Source organism: Oryctolagus cuniculus, chromosome 19 (genome assembly GCF_964237555.1).
Source record: "Oryctolagus cuniculus chromosome 19, mOryCun1.1, whole genome shotgun sequence".
NCBI classification, from domain to species: domain Eukaryota; kingdom Metazoa; phylum Chordata; class Mammalia; order Lagomorpha; family Leporidae; genus Oryctolagus; species Oryctolagus cuniculus.
The window spans coordinates 28562890-28589242 of NC_091450.1; the positions used below are offsets into that span (position 1 = coordinate 28562890).

General features: G+C 47.7%; 1 protein-coding gene across 40 annotated transcripts in view; it reads right to left on the minus strand.

Annotated features, from left to right (window-relative positions):
• RBFOX1 (RNA binding fox-1 homolog 1) overlaps positions 1 to 26353 on the minus strand; it is a 2206955-nt gene that overhangs the window by 188380 nt on the left and 1992222 nt on the right. For 37 of the 40 annotated variants that reach the window (XM_070063950.1, XM_070063945.1, XM_070063952.1 and 34 more), the window contains one exon: positions 6063 to 6305. In XM_070063950.1, coding sequence (XP_069920051.1) covers positions 6063 to 6305 — 243 coding nt within the window. Of the gene's footprint in view, positions 1 to 6062; positions 6306 to 11786; positions 12025 to 26353 lie in introns of those variants that run through there. The other 3 variants (XM_070063974.1, XM_070063969.1, XM_070063973.1) reach the window with 3 other exon arrangements.

Below are 26353 nucleotides of genomic sequence, written 5' to 3' on the forward strand. Positions count from 1 at the left end.
AAAGATGACAAGCAAAGGTTAAGAACAGGATGCCATCCTCAGATCCAATACCTTATCTTCCTAAAGGTGTTAACAAAATATGGAAACACGGGCAGCATTCTAGTTGGAAGCTGTGGAGGCTGAAGAAGATGCTGGCTCCTTAAACGGTCCATCTCCCTGTCCACAGAACCCAGAGCTCATGCAGGAAGCTCTAGGACCTGCATTTTTTTCTCTCCTCAGAGCTCAGAGCGAGTGGAAAGTGCAGGGAGACTTTTAAACAGACTGCAGAGGTGTTAAAAATAGAAGTCAAGTTGCTATTGGAGATACAGGGAGAATTCTCCACTTGCAAATCTCTAATTATAATATGTCAAGAGTAGAATACCTTGTCAGGAGCAGTATCTAACACAATCCAGTATTGGCTCTGTCAGCACAGTGATCCATGATGTGTTTGGAGGTCTACATGAAACAGACATTCAGCAGAAAAATGTCCTGCAGGGACTCATCTCAGCCCCTGGGGACTTGAAGGGGTGACCTGGGAAGTCTTCCTTTTATTCTCCTTAGCTCTGCTTGGGAGCTCTGGGAGCATTCTACTCCACGTTCACAGATTCTGCACTTTGTGCTAAATCATGTGCATATATTAGATGTTCTTGGAGCCCACCAGATGGATGCATGTTTTCCATTACCCAAAACGACTCAGTTTCTCAAAGAATTCATGGCCTCTGCAATGCCCTTACAATGACATTCAGCAAGATGGGTCTGCTTGTCAGAGGGCAGTTAGAACCGTTCCAGGCACGACATATTTCTATGGAGAATGCCTCATGAGTCTTCCCAAGCAGGAACTTTCTGGGCAGATAGAGGGGGCTGAGTGTCCAGGACTGGAGGGGGGGGGCTGTGAAGTTACAGTCCTCCTCCAGGACATGCAGGTCTGAGAGCGAAGGCAAGGTGCACCTAGTCAACCTCTGCGGAGGTACAGAGAGTCTCAAGCCAGCTTGTCATAGAGCATGTTGTGTTGGTTCAGATCAGGAAAGCACAGCTCAAAAGTAGGTCACGGCCAGCAGAAGCAGCTCCCTGTTTAGCCGAGGACAGCAAAATACATGTCGTAGAAAACAAGATGGCCCCTTCTGATCCCTGCTCTTCCCCACTGTGCGTTCACAACATCGTCCCAACAGCCCACAATGGCTGTGTTTGCCACAGAGTCTCCTCTAACAGGTGCACCTCTCAGTCAGTGCAGGAGACGAAGAAGTTGGGGCCAAACAGCATCGCTGCACATTCCCATCCCCAGTCTCCAGCACCTGCCGGCATTCAAATACTCTAGGAATGGCAGGAGGTGGCTTCCCAGCACAGCGACCCGAATTCCGGCATCCTCGCCTTGTTTCCAAACCCCTTTTGCTCACTCTTTACATAAATGCCAATGACTTTCTCAAGGGAAACACGAAGGCACGGAAGAATGAATTCCTCACATCTTTACTTATGTATCTCTCAGCAACATCACACAATAACTCTCCCTTCTCTCCTATTTCTAAGTCAAAATGTTCCCAAAGGTTCATAGCAACTTTATTTTTAGTGACTGAGAATGGAACATAAACAAAATGCGTATCCATAAGAAAATGAAGAAACAAACTACAGCACACCCTACCGTGGCATAGTACCAATCACTGGAATAGTACACAGTCCTGAAAAGTAGTGAGCTACAGCTGTAGGCAACAATATGGAGCCGTCTGAAAATAAGGATGATGACTGAAGGATGCCGGGAAAAAAGAGCCCAGGTTTGATTTCCTTAACAAAATTCAAGAAACTGCATACTATGCTACAGTGAAAGGAGATGAGTTGGTTGCCTGGGAATGAGGCAGAAGAGGGGGAAAGGTAAGATTACAAGATAAAAACAAAAAAAGGAAACTCGGGGCTGATGGCTAAGTTCATGCTCTTGAGAGTGCTATTTGTTTGGCATATATGTATGTTTGTGGACACATAAACACTGCACACCAAATGTGCGCAATTTATTGTATGGCAAGTACAGGTCAGTAAAGCCGGGGAAACAAAAGGCTGCTTCCTTCCTCATCAGCTTGCCCTACCTGCCCAGCCTTGGTCCTGGTCTCTCTTACTTTCTCAAACACTTCCTCACTTCCTTCCCTGCACCCCTATTCCCTCGCTCTGTTCCTGTTCTCCCCGCAGTCCTTCCTCCGCTGTGGAGGGCCCTTCCACTCTGCTTCCTGGAGTCACCCTAGGTCAAACACCCCACAGACGGCTTTCTCTGACACCACTGCCTTTCACCTGCTCCCTTTTCTATATTCTCATCCCTCCAAGAGTTTGCCAAGTGCACAGCACACGCACCCGACACAGCCCATTCATTCCTCGACTCCTGATCTCCTGGCATCTCTCTGCTACCCTCCTCCACGTCTTCAGGGATGTCCAAACTGTTAGCTTCAAAAATGTCTCCTTGGGTCACCCCTCCCCAGGATTCTACAGCCCCACACCCCCACGCTGAAAGCCCCTTTTATGTCTCATTCAATAGCTCCTCCTATCCCCAAGCCTGCCACCTGTGCACCCTCCTGTGCTGTTCTGTGCACGTGGCCCTTTCTCTCCTTTCCCTGCAGCTGAGGATATACCAGTGCAGGGAAGGCACCCTGTCACTGACCAGGAGGAAACGGCCCTCACTCCTTGCATGGATTTGGGTGTGGAGCCACTGACTCCAAGTGTCACCACCTGTGCAGGGAGGGACCCTGAGTGCCAGGCTTGTGTGGGATGGATCCAAGGGCCTTGGGCTTCATTGTTTGTTTTGAGAAGAGCCTGACTTCGCAGGGACACAGCCGGATTACAGAGGGGGCACAGGTGGTGAAGCCCGAGACACATCTCCTTGTGCCTAGGAATAAGCTGGCTTTAAAGCCACTGTCCCTCTGGGACTTTTTGTTGCAAGAGCCAGTGCATTGTTTCATTTTCAACTTCTGTTAACCAGGACACCCTGAAATGCACACACATCTGCCTCTCTGACCCCCACGCTGAGGCAAACCCTCTGGAAGTGTCTCCTGCTACCATGGCCCTAGCACGTGACAGCCTCGCAAAGCCATGCTCCAGAGATGGGCCCACTATTGTAATGAGCGGCGCACACATCCTGTGCTCCCCAATGGACTCACAACATGCTAATTTAACTGTGTCCATCTCTACAGTGCTCTTGTTGCAGGCCAGGATGGATGCAATCCCCAACTGGATTAAGACTTTCTTTAAGCAAAGTCTCACTGACCTTTTCTTTTTAAACTTTACTTTATAATCCCCTTGGTTCGGGCCAGCACTGTGGTGTAGTGGATAAAGCCTCTGCCTGCAGTGCTGGCATCCCATATGGACGCCAGTTCGAGTCCAGGCTGCTCCACTTCCGATCCAGCTCTCTGCTATGGCCTGGGAAAGCAGTGGAAGATGGCCCAAGTCCTTGGGCCCGTGCACCCACATGGGAGACACAGAGGAAGCTCCTGGCTCCTGGATTCACACTGGCCCAGCTTCGGCCATTGTGGCCATTTGGGTAGTGAACCAGAGAGAGGAAGGCTTTTCTCTCCCCGCCCACCCAACGCCCCCCCCCCACCTCTAACTCTGCCTCTCAAATAAATTTCAAACCTTTGAGCCAGGATAATTCTCCTGGCTCACACGCTGTCCTATGGCTTCCCAGTGCTCCTAACATGGAATTCCAACCTCTCATTGAACACATGAGGCTGCAGGACATATAATTCTTGCTCATTGCTCCAAGTTCATTTTTTCCCATTGTACCCTCAAATCTCCTTCTCCTTGACCTGAACACAAGGGCCTCTTTTCTGAAGGAGCCACACTCTTTCCAACTCGGGGCCTTTGACCTTGACATTCCCTTTGTCCGGAAAGTGTGATCTTCTCACTCCAAGTAGCATCACCTTATGGACAGAGCACCAGGGCACCCCCTTTCAAGGAGCTCTCTTGTTCTGATTTCCCCATTGCACCTGTCCCATTCTTTCCTGAGAAGCACAAGTCACAATGTCTGGCCACATTCTCATTACAGAGCCACTTGCCCCACACTCACTATCTGCCTCTCTAATTCACAAGACAGAAAGGCTGTGCCTTTTTGGTTCAAACATATCATCTAGCTTGAGTCCTGGCTGCAGTAGATGCTGATCAATATTTGCGAACGAATGAATGAATGAATGAACCATTCATGCACTTAGTGCAGTTCTTAGCACCCATCAAGGTTTGATAAGTAACTTCTTCTTGGACTCCTTGTAGTATGAAAACAACTCAGCCAGGCTCTACGACCAGTGATGATCACCAAGTAACCAGCATAGTAGCAGCACCGCCACAGCAAACACCAGCTATGCCAGCAGACCCAAGTGAGGCACCCATGCCCGAGGTGCAGCAGCAAGACAAAAAGGCAACTGTAGCACTGTTGACAAGAGCTAAAGAGGGGAAACACCCCACCCATCTGACCAGACGAGTGGACAAGTGAAGCCGGCACATCCACCCAACGGAGTAGGCAACAGGAGGTGAGCTTGAAGCAGCTCTACCTTGTAGGCTCTGTTTCTATCAAATACCCAGAAACTGCAAACTCACAGACAGAGGAAGAGGGTGGCGGCTGACATGGGGGCGGGAGAGACTGGGAGTGGGGGGGACAGGGGGTTTCTTTATGACGCGATGAGAGCAGACAGGAGTGCTACTGGCGTGTTCCAAAGCTGAATTTCATGTTACATGAATATCACCATGAATAATCAACGAGGGGAATCCATAGAAAAATGCAGCTATCTACCGATTTCTGAAATCTCCAAAACTAACTTGGAAGTGCATGAAGTGCCTGGTAGTAGAGTTAGTCAGTGCTGGCTCTTAGGACAGGAAAGGTGTGGCTCTCCATACCCACACGCTGCTCCACAAACACAGGAGCAAGCGACGGGGCAGAATCACCTTGCACCTGCGGAATGCTCTAGAGACCTAGGGTGCCCACGCTTTTCTAAAGAACTCTGAAGAGCGAAGTTTCCCAGGTGTGGTCCCTGTGGGTCCTGTGGCCAGCACAGCTTTTCAGGTGCTGCACCAAGTGAGCACGGCTTTAACCCTTAACTATCTCCCGATATCTGTGGGGCTGATTCTAGGACCCCACCCATAGCCAAGCCTGCAGGTGCTCCTGTCCCTGATACGCAATGAAGTATCCTCACGTCTGCTTTAAATCACTTCCAAGTTATTCCCAGTCTCCCAGCACAATGCAATGCAAAGTCGCTGCACTATTATTTAGGCAGGAAAAGTCCACATAGATGTGCAGATGCGACTTCCTTTCCCAAGTATTTTTCATCCACAGCTGATGGAGGGTGCAGAGTTCAAGGATACCGACTATTTTTTGTGTAGGGCTCTCTCTGATGAATGGCCCACACCACTAGTTCTCACGGACATTGGTGGTAAAACGTTTCTCTCGTTCGTGTGTTCGTCTTCAACTATTTGCATGCCATAAAATCCACTTGTTCTGTTGTCTGGAGTCATGAACCACCACCACTGGCGGGGAGGACAACTCCCTCCCGCACCCCAGTGCTCTGGTGCGCCCCTTTGCCGTCCACACCTCTCCCAACCCAGCAGCCCAGCAAGGAAACTGAAGAAATAAGGGCCTCTTGACACAGGTGCATCTCATGCACCCAAATCAGACTCTGGCCGTGTTTGCCCAGCTATGCAAACACACCAACTATCAGTGACCTGTACATCTAACAGAGGCACATTTTATCACTGTAAATTGTTATCTTCACCAGACTGATTAAAAAAAAAATACTCCATTCGGATGGCATTCTGGAAAAGGCAAAACAATAGGAATTGGAAAAAACAAAAACCCAAAATCGAATGCCTTCCTACATAAATGACAGTTCACGAAAAATGTGCTGATTTACATTAATACTGGCAAGAGGGCACGCTGACCAGGCCAGCTGTGACGCTGGTGTGCCAAGGTCTGGCCCAGGGGCCGCTGGGCTGCCAGAGGCTCTCGGATCTGGAGGTGCAGCCCCTGGCATTCTGCGTCCCAGGGGCCCCCGGAATTCGCACCTGCCCTGTCCCAGGTCCCAGGCAAGGCCACCCCAAGCCCGGCCCCGCAGGAAGCGCCCCCTTACTGTGGCGGTGCCGGAGACGGTCTGCGCGTTGCTCTCCGCGGCGCTCTGCTCCGAGTGCGACTGGGCGGGAGGGTACAGGTTTAACGTGTGCTCGGGGACGGTGGTCTGGCCCGTGTACTCTGGCGCGGGGTGGGGATGAGGGGCCGTGTATTCCGCGGGGATGCCGTTCTGAGGGGGAGCGAACTGGGCCGACGCGTAAGGCTGAGCCATTGTGTCAGGGGCAGCTGCGGCTTCCTGATTACCCTGAAAACCAAACAGGTGGAGAGAGAGGGAGAGAGAACGGTGAGCATGCACCCAGCAGACCCTTTGCCCAAGGCCCACGGGCGCCTGGTCCCGGGTCCTTCCCAGGCGCACGCACAGGACCTGCACCTGAGCCGGACCAATCCCCGGGGATCTTCATCAGCCCCTAGGCAGAAGCAGGAGTCAGGGTTCCACTGAGATGGAGGCTCAGAAAGATGAGGTCACGTTTGTTGACGCTGAGGGTTTGTGTCCTACTGGATTGCATCTTTGGTGTTCCCAGGCTTATCTTCCTTATTTCATTTCCATTTTGGAAGTGGTGAGCATGGAGTTGTCTACGGTGACAGCAGAACTTTGATTCGATACTTAAAGTGCCAAGAAAGATTAAACTGAATGTGTGTGTTCTTGAGGGGAAGAGAATTCATCTCGGCATTAGAATTTAATCAGAATTTTATGTGACTTGGCTCACATAATGGATGGGGGAGGGTCCTTTTAACGGCCCCCAAGTCTGGCGGGTGTGTGTGTGTGTGTGACAGGCGTTCCTAGCGCAAAGCCAGGGCCTCATCTGAACAACGATGGCCTAGGCGGCATCCCCACAGTGAGATTTCCTGCAAAATTTGGGACTTAGCTCATAGGTTTATTAGTGTTCCCCCTCCCCTTCTTCCTTTTTTTTTTTTTTAAATAAGCAGAGTATTATATAACACTTCAACCTCAGAGATAGGTAAAACATGCAGCACGATATTACAGTAAAAAAAAAAAAAAAAAAAAAAAAAACCTCAAACCTAAATTCAAATGCTTCCATTTCAGAAGTTCACACCTCCACCCCCACAACTTCACAACGCAACACACACACACACACAAAGAGAAGGCATAAGAAACTGTATGTAAGTCCAACATCCAAATCTTGGAAAAAGGGAGATGGTGAGAGAGAAACAGCTTAGTGATGAGGTCCACCCAACAGTTGCTGCTCCCACGGGCTGTGGTCAATTAGATGGGATTTTGGCACCTGTACGATGATCGTTGGGCCAAAGTGTCAGGACAGCTCGTGCCGCCCCAGTAGGCGCCACCAGCCTTTCAGACCCTCTTCCACCCAAGCGTCCTCAAGTCCGGGAAACCAGGATGGCGGAGGATGGAGGGAATGCTCCCAGCAGCGCGCAGAGCTGGCGCAGTTGTTTAGGGAGGACCTTAATTAGCTCGTTAGAGATGGCACTTGAGAAGCACGAAGCTTAGGATAAGTTTAAAATATTTCACAAGTGCAAACATTCCCATCAGGTTCTTTCCTCCTCCAGACTGATCTCTCCAAATGTCTGTGCTATTGGAAGCCCCAGTGCTCAACTCTCTCTCTCTCTCTCCCCCCCCCCCCTTAACACCTGGGCTGGTGGAGGGGGGAGGGTCTGCCCCAGGCGGGGGCTGCACTGCCACACAGAAGCAGTGGCCCTGCCCAGTCCTGGGAACCACTGACAACACTGTCATTGCTCCCCAGTCTTGATTTGGGGGGCAGTCCCACTCTTGGCCATAGCCTGGGCTCCAGGTACCCCTAGGTACAGTCATGTGATGCTGAGCTGGCCAAGCAGAATGTCCCACTGCCACAGTTGGGCTCACAGGTATCTACCCAGTGAGCCAGCCCTATTCATACCGTGGACTTTCCCTACCATTCTGGGGAAGATGTTCTCTGTCCACTGTGATTGGCAGCTGGAAAGATAAAGGGGATGATGAAGAGGACCTGCCTCCAGGTGGAGCCAATGCAGGGAAAACTAGAGCCAGGGAGTGGGGAAGCAGAGAGGCTGCAGCCGTGTCTGCAGGCAGCCTTTGGAGTCTGGAATCCAGGGCACCGGCAGTTACAAAGGTCCCTGTTTTAGTTACAAAAGTCCGTAAATGTCCTATGATGAAGAACTCTACTAAGTTGCCATTAACACAAAAGGATTTGCATTTATTTAAGGCGTGTAACTGGGTGTTTTCACAAAGGTAGGCACTGTGGAATGATCACTGTATTCCAACCGATTGTAGTTTCCGCCTGTGTGTGCGCTCATCCTCTTAGCACATCTCAAGTACACGATACAGTATGGTACCCTGTCCCCACACTGCCTATATCTTTAGAACTCATTCCCAAACAAAACCATGCACCCTTTGCTTTCTTTAACTTACTTTTTCCTGCTAGTTACAAGCAAACAAGGCCTTGACAGATTGAAAAAAAATTCCTATGCTATTTTATAGCTCAACTAGCATTTTTTTCCAGACTACTCCAGGACTACATCCTTGTGTACAACCATCTACAGTGATGCCACTTCTTTGTGGCTGATGAACAGCCCCAGAAATGATGGGATCTGAGCAGTTATTGGAGACCAGCCATGTTGAGGTTGGTGCAAAATGAGGGAGTCAGAATCTCTCCTGGAATTTGCTTTCTATCCCCAGATCTCTTACTTGAAAACACGCGTGCATGCAGGCTGCCCACTCAGTGGAATTCCATATCACGAGAAGGCCCACAGGAGCCTCAGGTTTCTATGTTCCACCTGAAAGGCAGCCCCTTTCCATGCCGGTGCTCAGAAGACGGACCCTTGCTGTCCTTCTCTGCAGGTCTGGTGGGTGTTTACATCAGTAATTCTTATACAGGGATGTCAGTCAACATGCCTTGTTTGTAGCTACCAGCATCCAGTTGGGGGGGGGGGGGGTCAGGGATACTGCTGGACACCCTCAGTGCCCAAGCCAGCCCCTCCCCCAAGATGGGTCTGCCCCCAGAAGTTAACAGGCACAGGTCTAGAATGCCTGCTTTGCATGCCTTGCACCTCTAATCCCACTTGACTTTGTAGTCCAAGATGCTCCAGCTCAGAACTGGAAGACAACTAAGCAAAGTCCCAGCCACAGGTGGTTCCCAGGGGAGCCAGGGCTTGAACCTAAGCCACTCTGTAATGTGCTCAGGTATCTCTCATCCGGCAAGAGGATCACCTGGTGGGGAGGTTGGCTCCCTCTCTAACACATAAACCATGGGCCCAAGACCTGTTTCTCACCTATTGTTATATTACTCATGTGGGAAAATCAGGGGCTGGGGTACCTGAATCAAAGGTGCTGGCAGTTCTGTTTGCCAACTTAGGTCTGTAACTATTGGCAGGTGCAAGAGTGACAGCCTGGGAAACCTTCGCACCAACTCAGCCTGAGACCTGGCGGCAGGAAGCTCCCGGCTGGCCTAGGGATGGCAAAAGCCAGCTGGGGGCATCCCTGAAGCCAAAGCCAACCACCCACCTCCACCAAGGCTCGTGCCATTCTGGAAAACCCAGCACACTGAGCTCCAGAGACTCAGTCAATGGTGGCCAAGGAGCCTCTGTCAGCATCCAGATACAGAGCCTCTGGATTTCATCCCGTACCTGGATTTCTCAAACAGATGTTGGTGGGACCCCCTATAGTTACTTATTAACACTGACAGCCGTTCCAGAGAGACCCTAATTAATATTCTCAACATTTGCACTTTAGGCTAATTACAGCTAATATTTAATTAAGATCATTGTGCTTCCTATGGAAGGATTTTTCACCTTCAAATAGCTGCAGAGATATCTTTGTTTCCTCCCTGGTGATGTTCCTGGATTCTTGGCCTGGCTGAAATGTAGTTTCTGGAAAAATACAGTAAGGGCACCTTTTCCACTCCAGGTCACGGCAAACCCTGGGCACGTGAACAGTTTCCCAGTGGAAAGCTGAAGCCAACTTCATGTAGGTGACGGTGACAGGCAAAATTACTTGGCACGCTGTGGCTAGACATTCTCTCATTTGCAGAGTGGCCTTCCTTCTTCCACTGCAATGCCAAACCCCCACCTTTCCCTAAATTAGAGGAGTGATCAGAGACTCTGATATTTGCACAGTCAGGGTGCCTGTGGGTGATCCTGGTTGCTGGGGAGGGTCCCTGCTGTGCCAGGTTCTGCACACCATCAGGCAAGTGTTCCAAGAGCTTGTGCAAACTGATCATCTAATTTTGACCTCTGTACTTTCCTGGGCTCCTGCTAAAAACTCCAAAGGGGACAGAGAGAGAGGCCAAGATCTGTTGTTCTCAAACCCACTACTGCTGCAGCAGACCTGACTTGAAGCTCACTATCAAGAACATCTGTTGGGAGGAATGTAAAAGCAACTTCCTTGTTCTCACCCTGCAGAGCCCCCAGTCAGAGCAATGCAACAGCAGCATGACGCCGTGGGGCCCCATCACCATCCAACGTACCCCAAAGGGTAGCTTACCCTCAGTTACCGAGAGCCAAAGGATTATCAAAATGCAACCAACTCTGATTCCTAAAAGCCAAAAAAAGTGTCATTTCCATTTAAATATCTTACTGAAGCATGAAATAGCCAGAGTATTATTGCTACTTTAAGACAAACACTAGTCTGACTGTTAGCACAATGTGGCAACTGTGTTGCAAGCATCCATGCAGAGAGCTACTCCAGACACACAGAGTTCTTCCTTCCCCGTGGAATGCCCTGTGCTCTTAATTGTCTCTCAAACATCACCCCGGTCTTCTAGACATTGCCCTGTGTGGTTGAATGAAGTCGTTTTAGGAAAGTAATAGGAGAACAAAGGGTGGCAGACAAGCAGACTTTGCAAAAAATATTTTGGCGTAACATTTAATGCAAACCAGATTCCAACTGGGAAATCGTCTCTGTGTGGCAGAGCAGGACACAGCTCTCTTGTTTTCACTGGAAATGCCTGACCATCCCTGGGAAGGGAAAGTAGGAAAGCGCCTGCTTGGAGCTGCCACAGGCAGCTTTGCATCCTGAAGGGCCTCCGTACCTGTGTGTGTGTGGTTTCCCCAGCGACGGAGTCAAACTTCTCGAGCATCCTCTGCCCCCTCCCACTCTGCTTCTGGAATTTGTTTATCCGTAGTTCATTTCCTATCTTGAAGATCTTTCTGGTCTACACACAGCCCCGATAATGAAGAAATGCACAGGGACTGTCAGGACCTAATAAGACAGCTGACTGCACCTGTCCACACAGCCCGGGACCACAACGACTCCTGCCTTGGGGCCCCCTTCCCCCTGCACCCCAGCACCATGGCCTTGCTGGAGGAAGCAATTCATTTCTGGTGGTGGCCTGCAGTTTCCAGTCTTGCTGACGGTTTGTTTTACTTGAGTCTCTTCTACTTCTCTGGCAAGAAATCACGCATATTCAGAGAATGCCTCTTGTGCAGAACTGAAATGAGCTAAACGGCATCATGCCCCAGGGGCATTGAAACAAAGAAGACAAATGCAAAACGACACCATTAACCTGCTGGTTCTAAGACCAGCTCAGTTCCACACGCTAAGCAGGAAGCCCCCAGCCCAACGCCCAACACACACACACACACACACACACGCACACACTCACTCACTCCTCCCTGCACCTCCTCTTCTTTCTCCTGGAAGGAACCAGGGAGCAAACTATATACCACAGCAAGCACAAACTTAATGCGAGTCAAGGCTTCCACCTAATGCAAACCACAATTTCGAGTGAAAAATGAAATGAAAAAATAAAAATACCTGCTGCACCATCCTGCTTCCTTTCTCCTCCATAAACTTAGCAGCTGTTCTAGTCCCACACCACAAAGCATCTGCCCAAAGCAAGCCTCAATTATGAGCGAGGGTGTGCGCACGGTGCACCGTGTGGATGAGCGGGGCGTTGGAGGAGGGGGAGTGGAGGCTGCCTGGCTGACCTCCCCCTCAACATCTGACTGCTCCCAAAACCAACCCCAGATGGGACTCTTTCTGCAAGGGAGGCCCGGCCATCAATCACAGCTGGCTCCTCCTCTGGCTCCTGCTCTGTTTCCGAGTGCACCACAGAGCAGATGATTATATAGAGGAGGAAGGAGGGGAAAAAACACACAGGCTCGACTACATTAATAGCTGTTTAAAAAACATTAGAAATGCTATTCTATGCATCGCCCGGAGCTGGAATTTTTCATTACTAAACTAAATATATGGTATGCAAAGTTATAAAAATCCACCAGGGAGCTTGCTACTATCTTATTTTTAAGAGGGGAGGGGCAACATTCAGGGGTAGCCAGGGAAGTGATGGACAAGGGATGCTGAAAGCTGAGAGGAGGGAGGGGGAGAGAGATGGTGAAAGATTATTAAAAACAACAACAACAACAACAACAAAAATGTCGTGAGACTATTGGAGATGGATTCCTAATAAAGCTGTGTGGTTAATTATAAGTTGATTGGAAGAGACCGGAGCTGACGATGACTTGGACGGTTTGAGACCCAGCGCCTGGGCAGGCCAGCTGTGTGATCTCACGCACACTGTCACAATGCTCAGGCTCCAGTGTTGGCTTCTGTTTAATGGGGACAGTGATGAGTGACTCCATGGTGTTATTGTGGGGATCAAATTAAAAAATCAGATTACAACCAAAGAAACACACACGGGGCCTGGCTCTCAGTGTGCAAGAGGCAAGCGATTCATTCATTCACATTCAAGGAATCAGGAAGCAAAATCCAAAACCCTATCCGTCCCTGTGGACCCCACAGTCAAGCGTAGCAGGTTGCAAGCTTTTGAGAATAGCAGCCCCTGATAAGCACGCGCCCCAGTGGGGATCCGCGTTACAAAGGCAAAACACAGGGGTCGCACTTTCTTCTTTTCTTGAACTTCTGTCTCAACCTCGCTCATTTTTTCCTTCTATCGCAATGAGCGAAAATAAAACCTCATACCAAAAATTCCCCCGTGAAACCAGGCAAGCATCCATGCCCAACACAGCCTCTTTATTTAATGCTACAAAAGCTTTGGTTCTTCCTTCATCACTCAAACCCCAACAAACCAGAGTGAAATGTCAAAACAATTTCAGTTTTTATTTGGTCGTGTCTTTCTTGCTCATCAAGGGACACATTTCACGGGTCCCATTCCCCCATCCTATGGATGTTGATACTCAGTGCTGTGAAAAGACAGTTCTTGCTGGACTGGGGGAAATGACTAAACTTGTAATCAAATTGTACAACAGATGAGGGTGGAAGAGGCTCCCTGAGGAATTCAACCCTCCTGTGACTCTACTTCAAATAGCCCCTGAGGGATCTTTTTTTTTTTTTTTTTCTCTTAAATTTCCAGATACAGGAGCCAGTGTGGCGGTGCACTGGGTGAAGCCACTGCTGGGACACCAGCATTGCATATCAGGAGATTCAGGAAGAATCCCACTCACCCTGCTTTGGATCCATCTCCCTGCTAATGCACCTGGGGAGGCAGCAGAAGATGGTCCAAGTGCTTAGGCCCCTGCGCCCATGTGGGAGACCTGGATGGAGTTGCTGGCTCCTAACATTCATTTGGCTCAGCCCCTGCCATTGTAGCCATTTGGGGAGTAAACCAATGACTGGAATGGGCCCTCACCCTCTCTCTGTCTTCCCATCCTCCTTCCTCTGCCAGTCTCCTTACCAAATAAAAAAAATAAGTAAATAACTCTTAAAAAGAAATCCAGATCCAATGTAGAGGATTGGCTAGAAAGTCTGAGGTAGGAGAATTTATGCCACTGTGTACCTACCTACCACTCCAACCACACCAGGGGATGTGGCCCACACAGCAGGGGTCAGGGCGCACACAGCAGCCCCTCCAGGCTCCTCAAAGTGAGGTGCCAACTCCCCCTGTACAGCAACTCCACAGAGGACCAGAGGTCCTTCCTCGTCAGCTCTGGCTCAGCCCAGGGGGACGAAGCCACACTCAGGGGCCCTAAGCTCCTTGTCCACTGCAAAGTCAAACTTCTGTCCTGCAACCTGGGAAAGGGGGGCAAGACCAAGGCAGACGTCTCTGGGGACAGCACTAGTGTTCTAGGGAGTAGCAGAGACAGCACCAAACCCGAACAAGCAGCAGCAGCAGCAACAAAACAACCCAAGGAGTTTCAGGTGGGAATAGTCTGAGAGAGGCCGTCAGACATGGGTCCTTTAAGCACAGAGGAGTGACTTGGATATTGTTATAAAAAGAAATACAGAAAGAAACCCAACACCAGGGCTTGCCACCTCACCTACTGCCTTAGACTCTTAAGGGTGGGATTCAGGCCAGGACACTGATGTGCAATCCTGGGGAAATGTAGGTATAACCCCTTGAGCTGTAACATCCGTGTGTGTGTAGGGGTAATCGACCAGCATACTTTACATTAAAAAAAAAAAAAACAACTGCACCACATGGGAAAAGGACAAACTAGGAAGAGTTGGGATTGCTTCATGAAGCCATTATGTGGACGAAGTGGATAGCAATGTAAAGTCTTGTATGGATGGTGGTAAAAAATAACTAACACTGAAAGCACCAGACTGGATAATTTCCAGCATTTCTAACTACCCTTGTTAGTGTGACACCTATGGGATCAGAAGTGGACATTCAGAAGCCAGGAGTGTAGAACCATTGGCAAGCCAGTCAACCTCCACAGTCCTCACTTTGCTTATTCTTAACATATAAGTAGTAATGTGTAATTTTCTTCCCAACATAATCCTCACGATGCCTCAGGGAGAAAATCTGCAAAAACGTGTGTCACAAGTCAGAAGCACTCAAGTCCCAGTGTGGACGCAAGTGGTCCCCCTTCCCGTCCAGTGAAGCTGCCCTCTGAAAACCACAGGAGAGAGGCTTGTGAGACCCGCACCTGCTGCGGGTCAGGGACTCAATTCCTCACAACTGCCCCATGAAGAATTTCTCCATGGATGGGAACTAGCAAATTCATAAGTGGAAGAACTAGAATGTCAACCTCATCTGTTCTTATTAAAGACGTCCTTATTAAAGACTGACTGAATCCATAGAAGGGTGAAGATGGAGGTAGTGGTGATGATGGCAATAGTGATTGTGACGATGCTGATGATGGTGGTGGTGACGATGATGATGGTGCTAGTGATAGTGGTGATGACGATAAAGACAATGATGATGTCAATGAGGATGGTTGTGATAATGGTAAGAAATCTTGGTTTTGCTTTTAAAAATTTTTAACTAATAGTCATTTTTATTTGAAATGTAAACACAGCAAGAGAGAGAGAGAGAGAAAGAGAGAGAGAAAGAGAGAGAGAAAGAGAGAGAGAGAGAGAGAGAGATCTTGCATCTACTGGTTTACTTCCAAATGCTCACAAGAGCTTGGGCTGGGCCAGGCCAAAACCAAGAGCCAGGAAATCACCGGCTCCCATCAGCGTGGCAGGGACCCATGTAATGGTGCCGTCACCCACTGCCTTCCAGGGTGCAGAAAGTTTTCCTGAGCAACGACTGTGTGCTGATTATCGTGGCCAGCAATGAGGGTACAAGATTCAGCTACACAGCATTGCCTGCTCGACCCCATTTCAACAAGAACTCCTCGTGGTGCCTACAGTCATCCTACCTTCCCAGGAAGAGACAGTCACTTAACTAGTGAGTGCTGGTGCTCAAATCTGCCCGACTCCTATACTCGTGTTCTCAAACAGTTGGAGATGGATTCCGGTCTGACCTTATTTAGGTCAACAAACTTAGCTTCCCCAACTATGTCAGTTCATAGAAAAGCATCTCTTGAATAAGAAGCTCTGAAGTTGCTCTGAATCCACAATTCACAAAAATAAACAAACAGCAGGGACAACCATAATCCATGCCACCGATTCCTGTGGAAGCAATTTATTTCATTTCAGGTCCCCAGCCGTGCAGAGAGGACTGAAGCCATCTCGCCTTGGCTGACAAACACCAGCCCCAGGAATACAAACTGAGGGGGCGGCTGGCTTGCAAAGACGAGGTGTCATGTTTGCACAATGTTCCATCCTGGTTTTCCATTTGGAGTTACAGAAGGCTATGAAGAGGTTGTTTTTCTCAACTCTTTGAAAGTTAGTGACAACCAAAAATTTATGGTACTGGGTACAAATCAAGGACCTAGATATGTTGCTTCTGATGTGTGATTTCCAAAAAGAAATGTACGTGTCTTTTAAAAAATCAGCAGACTCTGGAGAAAACGAAGTCCCCAGCGACAGCACCAGGTACTTGAGAAGACGGATTTGCTTCTCTGGTTCATACTCATGCATCTGGAGCACAGAGGGGTTCTATGTGGTTCCTCAAAAACTTTGTCAAAGTTTGACCTTATACACCCAGGCTGATGTCTGTCTCTAAATGGACTGCAGACTCCATGGTTACAGAGACCTCTTCTGTTTTTTTTTCCATCACCATTGACTCAGGCATCTCAGCTTCTGATGGACACAGACACAGATGCACACACACACACACACATAAGCATTCAAAACATTTTACTGAAGGAAAAATGAAATACAAGCTAGATCCTTCACCTCTGCTAGTAATGAGACATGCTCTGACTCATTCAGTTCCATTTAAAAAACATTTAGGAGAGGGGGAGGTGGGGGGGGAGGGAGGGAAGGATGGAGGGAGAAGGATAGAGAGAAAGAGAGGAGAGAGAGAGAAACTCCCGTATACTGTTTCACTCCTCAACTGTCTGCAACAAACAGGGTTGGGCCAGGTCAAAGCTGAGATCTGGGAACTCAACCCAAATACCCCACATGGGAGGTGGGAGTTGAAACACTGAGCCATCATCTGGTGCCTCCCATGGATGTGCACCAGCAGGAAGCTACAAACAGGATCAGAGCCAGGACCCAATCTCTGGCCCCTGATGTGGGATACGGGCATGCAACGTGGCATCTTAACCATGAGGTCAAATGCACAAACCTCTCATACAGCTCCTCAGAGCACTGAAAACAAGGTCAAAGCCATCATCAGTTTCCCTGCTTTGTCGAAAACATTCTCCTTAGTGGAATATCCCCGCACGGCACTGCTGTTTCTTGTTGGAAAGTCATGCAGCATAGGGCTTTGCCTGCGTGCGAGAGAAAGAGCTGCAAATGCTTTATCATTGCCTATTATTAATAGAAAGTAACAGCAAGAGCAGCTGCTATTCATTAAGTACCTCCTATGTATCAGACAATGTTAGTCACTTCATATATATTACCTAACTTCATCTCCCCAGGAGCACCTATATTAATAAACTTATTTTTAGCACACCCAATTCACAGATAAGGATGCTGTGTTCCGAAAGTTTCTAAACAGCAGATCTCAACCCCAAATTCAGGTCTTTCTCCAAAGCTGAGGTCTTCCCCATTCCTTAAGATTGACCTCTTTGTGGGATAAATGACGGATGGTATTTCTAAGACTTACAGTGGAACAATTCAACTATAAAACGTTTTTGAGATATTCTGAGAGATGCTTGAACTGTCTTAGGCAAAAGTGGCTGCTATCAAAAAGGCACGGACTGTCGTCCCGACATCCAGAACCCAGATGGGTTAATAACACCAGTAGTGATGGAACACTCTGGAACATGACTGGAAACTGTGATGTCATCAGAGTGGCTCCCACCATTTGCTTGTCACTGCCCTAAATGCTTTCCAAATGCAACTCCCTTGGTGCTACCCAGAGTCCCACGATGTGGGCACAAACCTTATCATCATTCTATGGATGAGAGACTTCGAGAGGCTAAGCAAATTATCTGAAGTCACTGCAAGGGTGAGTGCTAGGATTTGTCCCAATCCAATTCTGATTCCAAAGCCTAAGCTTATGACCCCTATTATTTATAACCTTTCACTTTCAAATTATAGGTTCACAGAAAATTGCACAAAATGTAGGGGAAAGCCTTGTGTCCCCTTCAACCTCCCCTTCCCCCCACGGCCACCTCCTGCCTAACAGTGATATGCTGGCAGAAACCACGAATGGACATCGTGTGACCACTCCTCTCCACTGCTATGAACATAACGAGAGCCAGGCAGACCCAGTTCAGCTGTCATGAGTGCCCTGCTGCCAACTCCATCACATCAGTGCCACTGCCATCATCCCTGAGTGACAGCTGGAGCTACCCACCATGCTCACAACTACAGTTGTGTGGACAAAAGGGCAGATGAAGAAGTGGAAAATCAACCCATGAAAATCGGCATCGGCCAAAACTGTTTCCATAAGGTAAGGATCGGACAAATGCATCTTAATGACAATTCAGGAACGATCCGGCACCTCCTTGATACGGGGGAGCCTCAGTGCTGAGCAGACTTTCCCAATCCATCTCCTTGGACCAGCCCACCCTGTTCTTAAAAAAGAGAGGGGAAGTTCTCATTACAACCACCAGGAGAACATCAGTGTCAGGTTCAGATTCAAGATGAATTTCAGTGACTTACATCATTGCCAATACTGCTACAGTTGGGCAAACACACACAAGATAAAAGACGGATTCCATGTCCCTAAGTAACTTGCCTACCATTACTCTATAGATACGATTTAGCATCATGATATACTGTTATTTATTCTACCACAGCTATCCAGAAGACTCTCTCTGCTCTTTTTTATTTTTATTTATTTATTTATTTATTTATTTTTGGACAGGCAGAGTGGACAGTGAGAGAGAGAGAGAGAAAGGTCTTCCTTTGCCATTGGTTCACCCTCCAATGGCCACCGCGGCCGGCGCACCACGCTGATCTGAAGCCAGGAGCCAGGTGCTTCTCCTGGTCTCCCATGCAGGTGCAGGGCTTAAGGACTTGGGCCATCCTCCACTGCACTCCCTGGCCACAGCAGAGAGCTGGCCTGGAAGAGGGGCAACTGGGACAGAATCCGGCACCCCGACCGGGACTAGAACCCGGTGTGCCGGCGCCGCAAGGCGGAGGATTAGTCTAGTGAGCCGCAGCGCCGGCTTTTGTCTGCTCTTAAGGTGGGAAGTTGACAGACTGAGTGTGAAGTAACTTTTGTTGTAAGAAGAAGCGAGTGGCACAGAGAGCCAGCAGGCCACAGCATCCCAGTCAGAGCATCACCGAGGGTCCCTGGCTAGACTTGGAACGCCGGGGACATTAACTCTCACTGCTGGAAAGGAAAGCATATTCTGTACTGGGGTGGTGTTACAGGTAAATATTCTAGCAGAGGGACAAGTCAGCATTCCACATAGTAATCAGCACAGGTGAGTGGGTACATTTAGAATCACTCCATCTCATGTGACATCAGAAAGCCTCACACCCTTCACAGAAGTGTGCAATCCATCACCAGTCATCAACACAGCATCTTGTTTTTTTTTTTAGCTTCTTCCCAACATTAGATAACCACACCTAGCCCCGAAGCCCATGACTGTGACGAGCCATTACACAGTTAAGACTCCACAAACAGGGCTGGCGTGGTGGCACAGTGAGTTAAGCCGCTGCTTATGACTGGTATCTATGTTGGAGTGCCTGTTCAGGTCCCAGCTACACCACTACCAATCCACCGCTCTGTTAATAATGTGCCTGGGAAAGCAGCAGGGGATGGTGGCCCACATACTCGGGCTCCTGACACACACCAGGGAGACTCAGATGCTGAGTTCCAGGCTTCTGGCTCCAGCTTGGCCCAGCCCCAGCTTTGACAGCCATTTGGGGAAGAAAGCAGCGGACAGAAGATCTCTTTTGCTCTCTGTCTCTCCCTCTTTCTGTCAAGCTGCCTTTCAAATAAATAAAATATTTTTTAAATGACAACATATCTGCAACCATCACATGGCTTATGATACATTTATAAAAATCAAACATTTAAATGCGGTTTTCATTCAATTTTTTTTTCACATGAAAATCGTAGATTTCTCATAAGATTATAAGCTCCTTAAGGACCGGTTCTTGCCTTATGCATCTTTAACATTTTCCTCCTTTTCTCCTGCGTTTCATAATCAGGGGTTTGACGTGATAAATATCAGTTGGCTTGCATTCACCTCACTTGTAGAAAGATGTCTAATCTGGTTATGGCAACAGGCAAAGATGATAAAATATGACCTTGTCTTTCATTGTGTGTTGCATAAGTTTTAGCCTCTAATAGTTTGCCGACTGGAAAAAAAAAAAGCTGTCATAAAATGAATTATAGTTGGACTTGGAAGAAATGAAATTAGGAGAGACTGCCAGAAAGCAAGGGCAATGGACTATTCAAATGGGCAAGAACATGATATTCATGCAGTACTGAGCACCCGTTGGATGGCAGCTACTCTGCCAGGCTCGGGGGCTACGGCAGCAAAAGAGACAGACACTGCCCAGGTTCCTTCAGGGCTGCAGGCTGGCAGCAGTCTCAGGATAGGCCAGGGATTTCCAGCAGAGTGGGACAGGCGCTCTGAGAGGAGACATAGAAGAATCTAGAAGGTTTGTTCAGAAAGGCTTTTCAGCAGAACCGAGAGTTGAATGGTGAGCAGGAATTGGTTAAGGGTAAGATATCGGTGGGCATAACGCTATGTAGGAAGGCCTAGTAAGGTGGGAGAAAACGCCCCACCCCCCAAAGAGGCAGAATTCATGAAAACATGGGAAAGCAAGCAAGCAAAGAGGATGTTCCCAGGCTCACAGGACCTACAAAGTATACGGCTGACCAGAGACGAGGTGATTACAAAGCTCCTGAGGGCAGGCCCCCAGCTCCGTCTTCAAGAACACCATATTGTCAGCCTATCAGAACAGGCACACCGAGTGCATGGCCAAACACATTCGGTTTCAGTTTCAAAGTCAATGCAATAAAGACACATGCTAGAGCGAAGCTGGTCAAGGGAAAAGAGGGGACAGACAACAAGAGAGAAGGAGTTGATAGTCTAAGTGATATCCATGGCATTACCTTCCTATGTGAAGTGACTCAGGTGCTTGAAATAGAAGAACCAGAAGAAGCAGGGGGTCAGGGGGCAGGGAGACACCATATGCTCTGTCAGAGTAGCTCGGCCAGGGACAGAATGTAAAGGTTACTTGGGAGTATTTGTGCATCTTTTTGAGTCTCCCATGCAATGCTGGGAAGTGGGTAGGATGGGTTTAACAGAGTTCAGAAGCTGAAGCCCAGGTAACTCAACAATGTCTCAAGTTCAGACAGTTAATAACTTTTGTAGCTGGATTTGAACTCTAGAAATGTTTCCATTGCACCAAACCTCTTCCTAAGTTTTCCATGCACATGGCCAACAAGTCTAGCTGTCTGAATAGGCTTAGTTGCAGGATACATTTCTAGGTTTCCTTTGTTGCCCCCTCATAAGTTTTTACATGGAGAATAAGAAAACTGAATACAGATATTATGAAAATTGCAACACAAAGTAGACAATATCTTGTCAAAACAAAGAAGACTCAAACATTTATTGGCTTTGTAAATTCAACAGACTCCCCAGTAAGCACAAGCACGCTGGTACTGTAGCTGTAACCACTTATCCTAGGTACAGCCAGAGGGATCAAACCCTCCAAGCTCTATCATCGCAAGTCAAGAGTCAAGGTCAGAAACTGGCCATGCCCCATCATAAGGCCTCTAAGCCCAAACATTAACAGATGTGCCACTCAAGACAGGAGAACTTGAAATTCTTCATGAACAAAGACTCATCAAAATGTTAATGAAAAATATGCATGATGAAAAAAATCTGTGCATCTATTTAAAAATTTTTTGCACCAAAACAAACATCTCCTTATTCCATTTTTCATGAACTTGCTGAAGTACCCTCATATGTTGGACAGGTTTGGTGTGTAAATGTTATTTTCCATAGCTAAAAGATGTGTGTGGTCATTTAAGGAAGCTGCCTCCTGTCTGAGAAGGCTGAGCTGAGTAGCCTGTGCTGTCCGGAGTAGGAAAGAAATTTTTTGAAATGTCAACGTGGACCCGAGGAAGACAATGAGTTATCAGAAATGTGGAAAGTTTTACCTTATTCGTAGATAAGAGAGAACTAGCCTACCAGAGGTCAGTTCTCCTCAGATGCCAGTGGTGTGGAAGTCTGACCACATAACCACATACAACTTACCTGTACGACTCTGACACAGATACAAGTAGGAAAATTGAGGCTGACGGTAGGTAGTAAGTTTAATTCAAAAGGCCATCAATGACCCATTATATATTTTAGGAACAAACAGAAGAAAGTTCCAAGAAGTCTCCAATCATGAATTAACGTCAAAAAAGGGAAAATGTTGATTATGCTGATTTGATTAATATGTGCTGTATCTATGTATTGAAACGGCATGCTGCAGCCCCCAAATAGGTTCAGTTATTGCTAACAATGTTTTTAAAAGAAAGTCAAACTGCACAAGCACTTTAAACTCCTACTAAAAAACAAAAGACCATCAAAGAACAGCCTTAATGTATTTTCAGATGTGACTGCATTGCATGTGTCTTTACAAAACATAGCTCTTAGGGGCGCATGCATACTTGTCTATAGTTGGCTTTCCCTGTTTGACTTCAGACTAACGGGGTATTCCTGGAATCCACTGAATGTAGGCAAAGATTCTCCTTCTAGTCAGGGGTTATTTACTGACACACCTGTATTAAGTTTATTGAACATTTACTGCTGTAGACAGAATAGTTTGCCCCTCAAATTCGAATGCATATGTGGAACTCTAATCAGTTATGACTCAGCCCTATTGAAAGGGGAACTATGGACATAGACTTGCACACAGGGACAACACTGTACGAAGATGAAGGGAGAGGTGACGAGGATGTTTCCAGGGGCTGGTGCTGCAGTGTAGCGGGTGAAGCCACCACCTGTGGTGTCAGCATCTCAAATGGGCGTTGGTTTGAGTCCTGGCTGCTCCACTTCCGATCCAGCTCTCTGCTGTGGCCTGGGAAAGCAGTAGAAGATGGCCCAAGTCCTTGAGCCCCTGCACCCATGTGGGAGACCTGGAAGAAGCTCCTGGCTCCTGGCTTCGGATCAGCCCAGCTGAGGCTGATGCAGCCATTTGGGGGAGGGAACCAGCAGATGGAAGACTTTTCTCTCTCTCTCTGCCTCTCTATAACTCTGCCTTTCAAATAAATAAATAAATTTTTTTTAAAGAGGATGCTTCTATAATCCAAAGGATGCCACAGATTGCCAGCAACTGGCCAGAACCTAGGAAAAAGATGAGGGGTAGACTTTTCCTCATAGTTGTCAAAAGGAATCATCCCTGCCCATACCTTGAACTCAGACTTATGGCCTCCAGGGCTGTTGAGCCAACACATATCTTTTGGTGAAACCATTCAATTTGTGGGCCTTGGTCACAGTCACTCTAGCAAGACAACATTCCTAAGAAAAGCCAGCCAGTGGGGACATCAGTGTTGAATGGAGCTTCTCCTTACCCTTGGGATGTGAGGTCCAGTGCAACGGTGCAGAAGCCATGTAAGCAGCTAAGGCTGCTGGAGCCTCTTGTCCTCCGGCCCACGGTTTACCTTTACAAGGAGGCAGTATGGGCCCAAGGAAGTTTCCATGGCCATCATCTGCCCCGTGGCGATCCCACCGGGGGAGGTAAAAGCCTGAGAGGTCTACTCAGGCACTGTGGTTTCACTCCGGCCTCAGTGTGCTGACCACTGACTGAGCCACTGAGTCACAGCCTACTTGACATGGGCTGAGAAGCTCTGCGGTTCTATTGCACAGCAAGGTGACCACAGATGATGCTAGTGTATATCTCCTTTAAAAAAAAAAAACACTAGGAGACACAATTTTGGGTATTTACAGCACAAAGGAATGCTACATACTTGAAAGGATACGTATATTTACCATGATTAAGCATTGCACAATGTATACATGTAAGGAAACAGCACATAATATCACAGAAATATATACCATTTTTATGTGTAAAAAAGTTAAGCTAAAGAAATAAAAACAAAGTGCAATTTTTTCCAAGTACAAACTTCATACCAGATTTCAGAGACATAGTGAAAAGAAAATATTTATGTTCATCATATATAGAAATGATAATATACTGGGTTGAATTAAATATTCTTGGTTCTATCTTGGGGTATATAAGGCTGAGCAGAACATTGAAATGAAATTCATCTATTTGTTTCTACTCTTTAAAAAGCAGATGCTAGAATTAAAACCCAAACACCGTATCTCTGGCTGATAGTCATGGCCCACAGGATACTTCTGTGTGACGATGCTGGCTGTACCTTTCAGGCTGCTGTCCGGGAGCCCGGGTTGCATCCACATTCATGCTGGCTGGATGAGCAGCAGATCTGGGATTGGACTCAGCCCATCCAAGTTAGCAGCCTCTGCTCCTTTCCAACACCACACTATCACGTGGATACAAAGGTGAACATCTCCTAGAAATGTCCTTGGGGAGAAGCATCCAGAACAAGGAAGCCTGCCCCCCACCCTGCCTCGGGGGCCTGAAATTCTTCCCTTTGCCTGACTCCTTCTGCACAGTTGCAGCCTCCACCTCGAGACGGCTCTTCACAGAAGGCTGCTTCTGCACCGAGCACGACTTCCACTTCCCCAAATCCAGCAAAGCTCCCAAGGCTCTGAGAATCTGTCTAAAGTACCTATTCGGGGACAAGAGAGGTAAAAGGCTTTTAAAAGCTTGTTTTAACTCTGTGTGAAATCAACTGACTAATATTTATACTGGGCAGCTTTCTGCAGAGATGAAATAAACTCTCTACAAGTAGCCTACAGAGCTGAGACATTTGCTGTGTGTGAGGTCAGAGAAGAGCCCTTGAACACGCTCCAGTATGCAGGATGCTCAAGGCATCAGCAGACATTCTGAGTTACATCTTGCTCGGCAAGGTTATCCACTGGATTGGATCAGAAGGAAACGAGTTCTTTTTCAAATCTCACAGACACACGGAAGGCTGGCTCACTCATTCATTCATTCAGGGTGTGCTGCCCGACTATGTTGTAGGCACCAAGAGAGAGATGTGCTAAGGATAATTTTATCTGCCACGCCGGCCCTTGATAGTGTTGGAAGAAACATTTATCTTGGAATTAATATAAAATACACTGAGATGAGAAAACAGTCTCTGCTCAAAGGGAAATTAAAATTTGGATGAAGATGGAGAGAGAGAGAGGTTGGGTGGGGGGGGGAGAGAGAGAGAGAGAGAGAGAGAAATCGATGATCAAAGCAAATGTCATGAATTCTGTAAGTGCAGTCTAGGGGCAAAGAGGAAGCCTCCCAGTCCAGAAATGGAAGAGATAAGATGATTCTCAAAGGATGCAAGGGTGGAGGTGCGTCTTAAGGAGAAGGTGGAATGTGACAGGTGAGAACCTGAGGGGCAGGAAAACACACAGAGCAGCAGCAGGGCACACAAGGAAGAACACAGGGGACAGGAGTCTAAGGGCAGCATGTTGAGGTGGGGACTTAGCAGGACTTGGGACTGGGGGATGAGGTTGAGGGCACGCAGAGACAAGCAGGAAATGTTACACAAAGCAGTGTGCATTTGTTCCTTTGAGAAACGAGAAGCCACTGAGGTGTCCCTGGAATGAGTACAGTAGAGACAAAATTTTTATTTTTTATATTATTTAGTTTGTTTGAAAAGCAGAGAGAGACACATACAGAGAAATATACACAGAAATCTCCCATCCATCATTCACTCCCCAACAGCTGCAACATCTGGAGCTGGGGCAGTGTGAAACTGGGAACCTGGAGCTAAATCTGTGTCTCCCATGTGGATAGCAGGGGCTTGCATACTCGGGCCATCACCTGCTGCCTCCCAGGGTTCACATTAGCAGGGAGATATAATTGAGAGTGGAGCTGGAACTCAGACCCAGGCTCTCCAACATGGGAGGCAAGCATCCCAATCAGCATCTTATCGACTGTGCCAAACTCTTATCCTTGAAGTGTGTTTGAGAAAGGCCATTCTGGTCACAGAATGGCTGGTGTTTTGGAGAGAGCAAAGGGGAGACATGGAGTGAGGAGCGAAGATGATCGCACTCATCCACACCTATAAAGACAAGGCAGGAAGTAGAGGCGGCAGAGGGAATCAGAGGCTCCCTCCTCACACAATGTCTTTGCATCTGTCAGGGTACTGATGGCTTCAATACTAACTGCTTTAATCTCTTCTGTATCCCATAAAAATGCTCACAGATTTTTAAATTTTTATTTCAATAGGATTCTAGTGATTTTTCTTCCTAAAACAAATCACAACTTGGAGCAACTGCAAGAAATTAGGAAACCATTTTTGTGTTCAGTAGTCTATTCTAGGAGAACATTGAGGTAGACAAATAGAAAAACAAGACAAAACTCTCAACCCATTAAGAGTTGTAATGGTGGAACAAAAATACACACAAGCAAACCATGGCCTGCTATGGTTCAATGTGGACAAGCTGTGGAAGGTGGGGTAAGGCTAATGATGACCACTGATAAAGCCCTGTGTGTGCCCTACTGATGCCTGTTAGCTCCCTAACTCCTCAAAGACTCTGAGTCAGATATTACCATTCCCACTTGAAGTTCAATGGGAGGTGTGACTT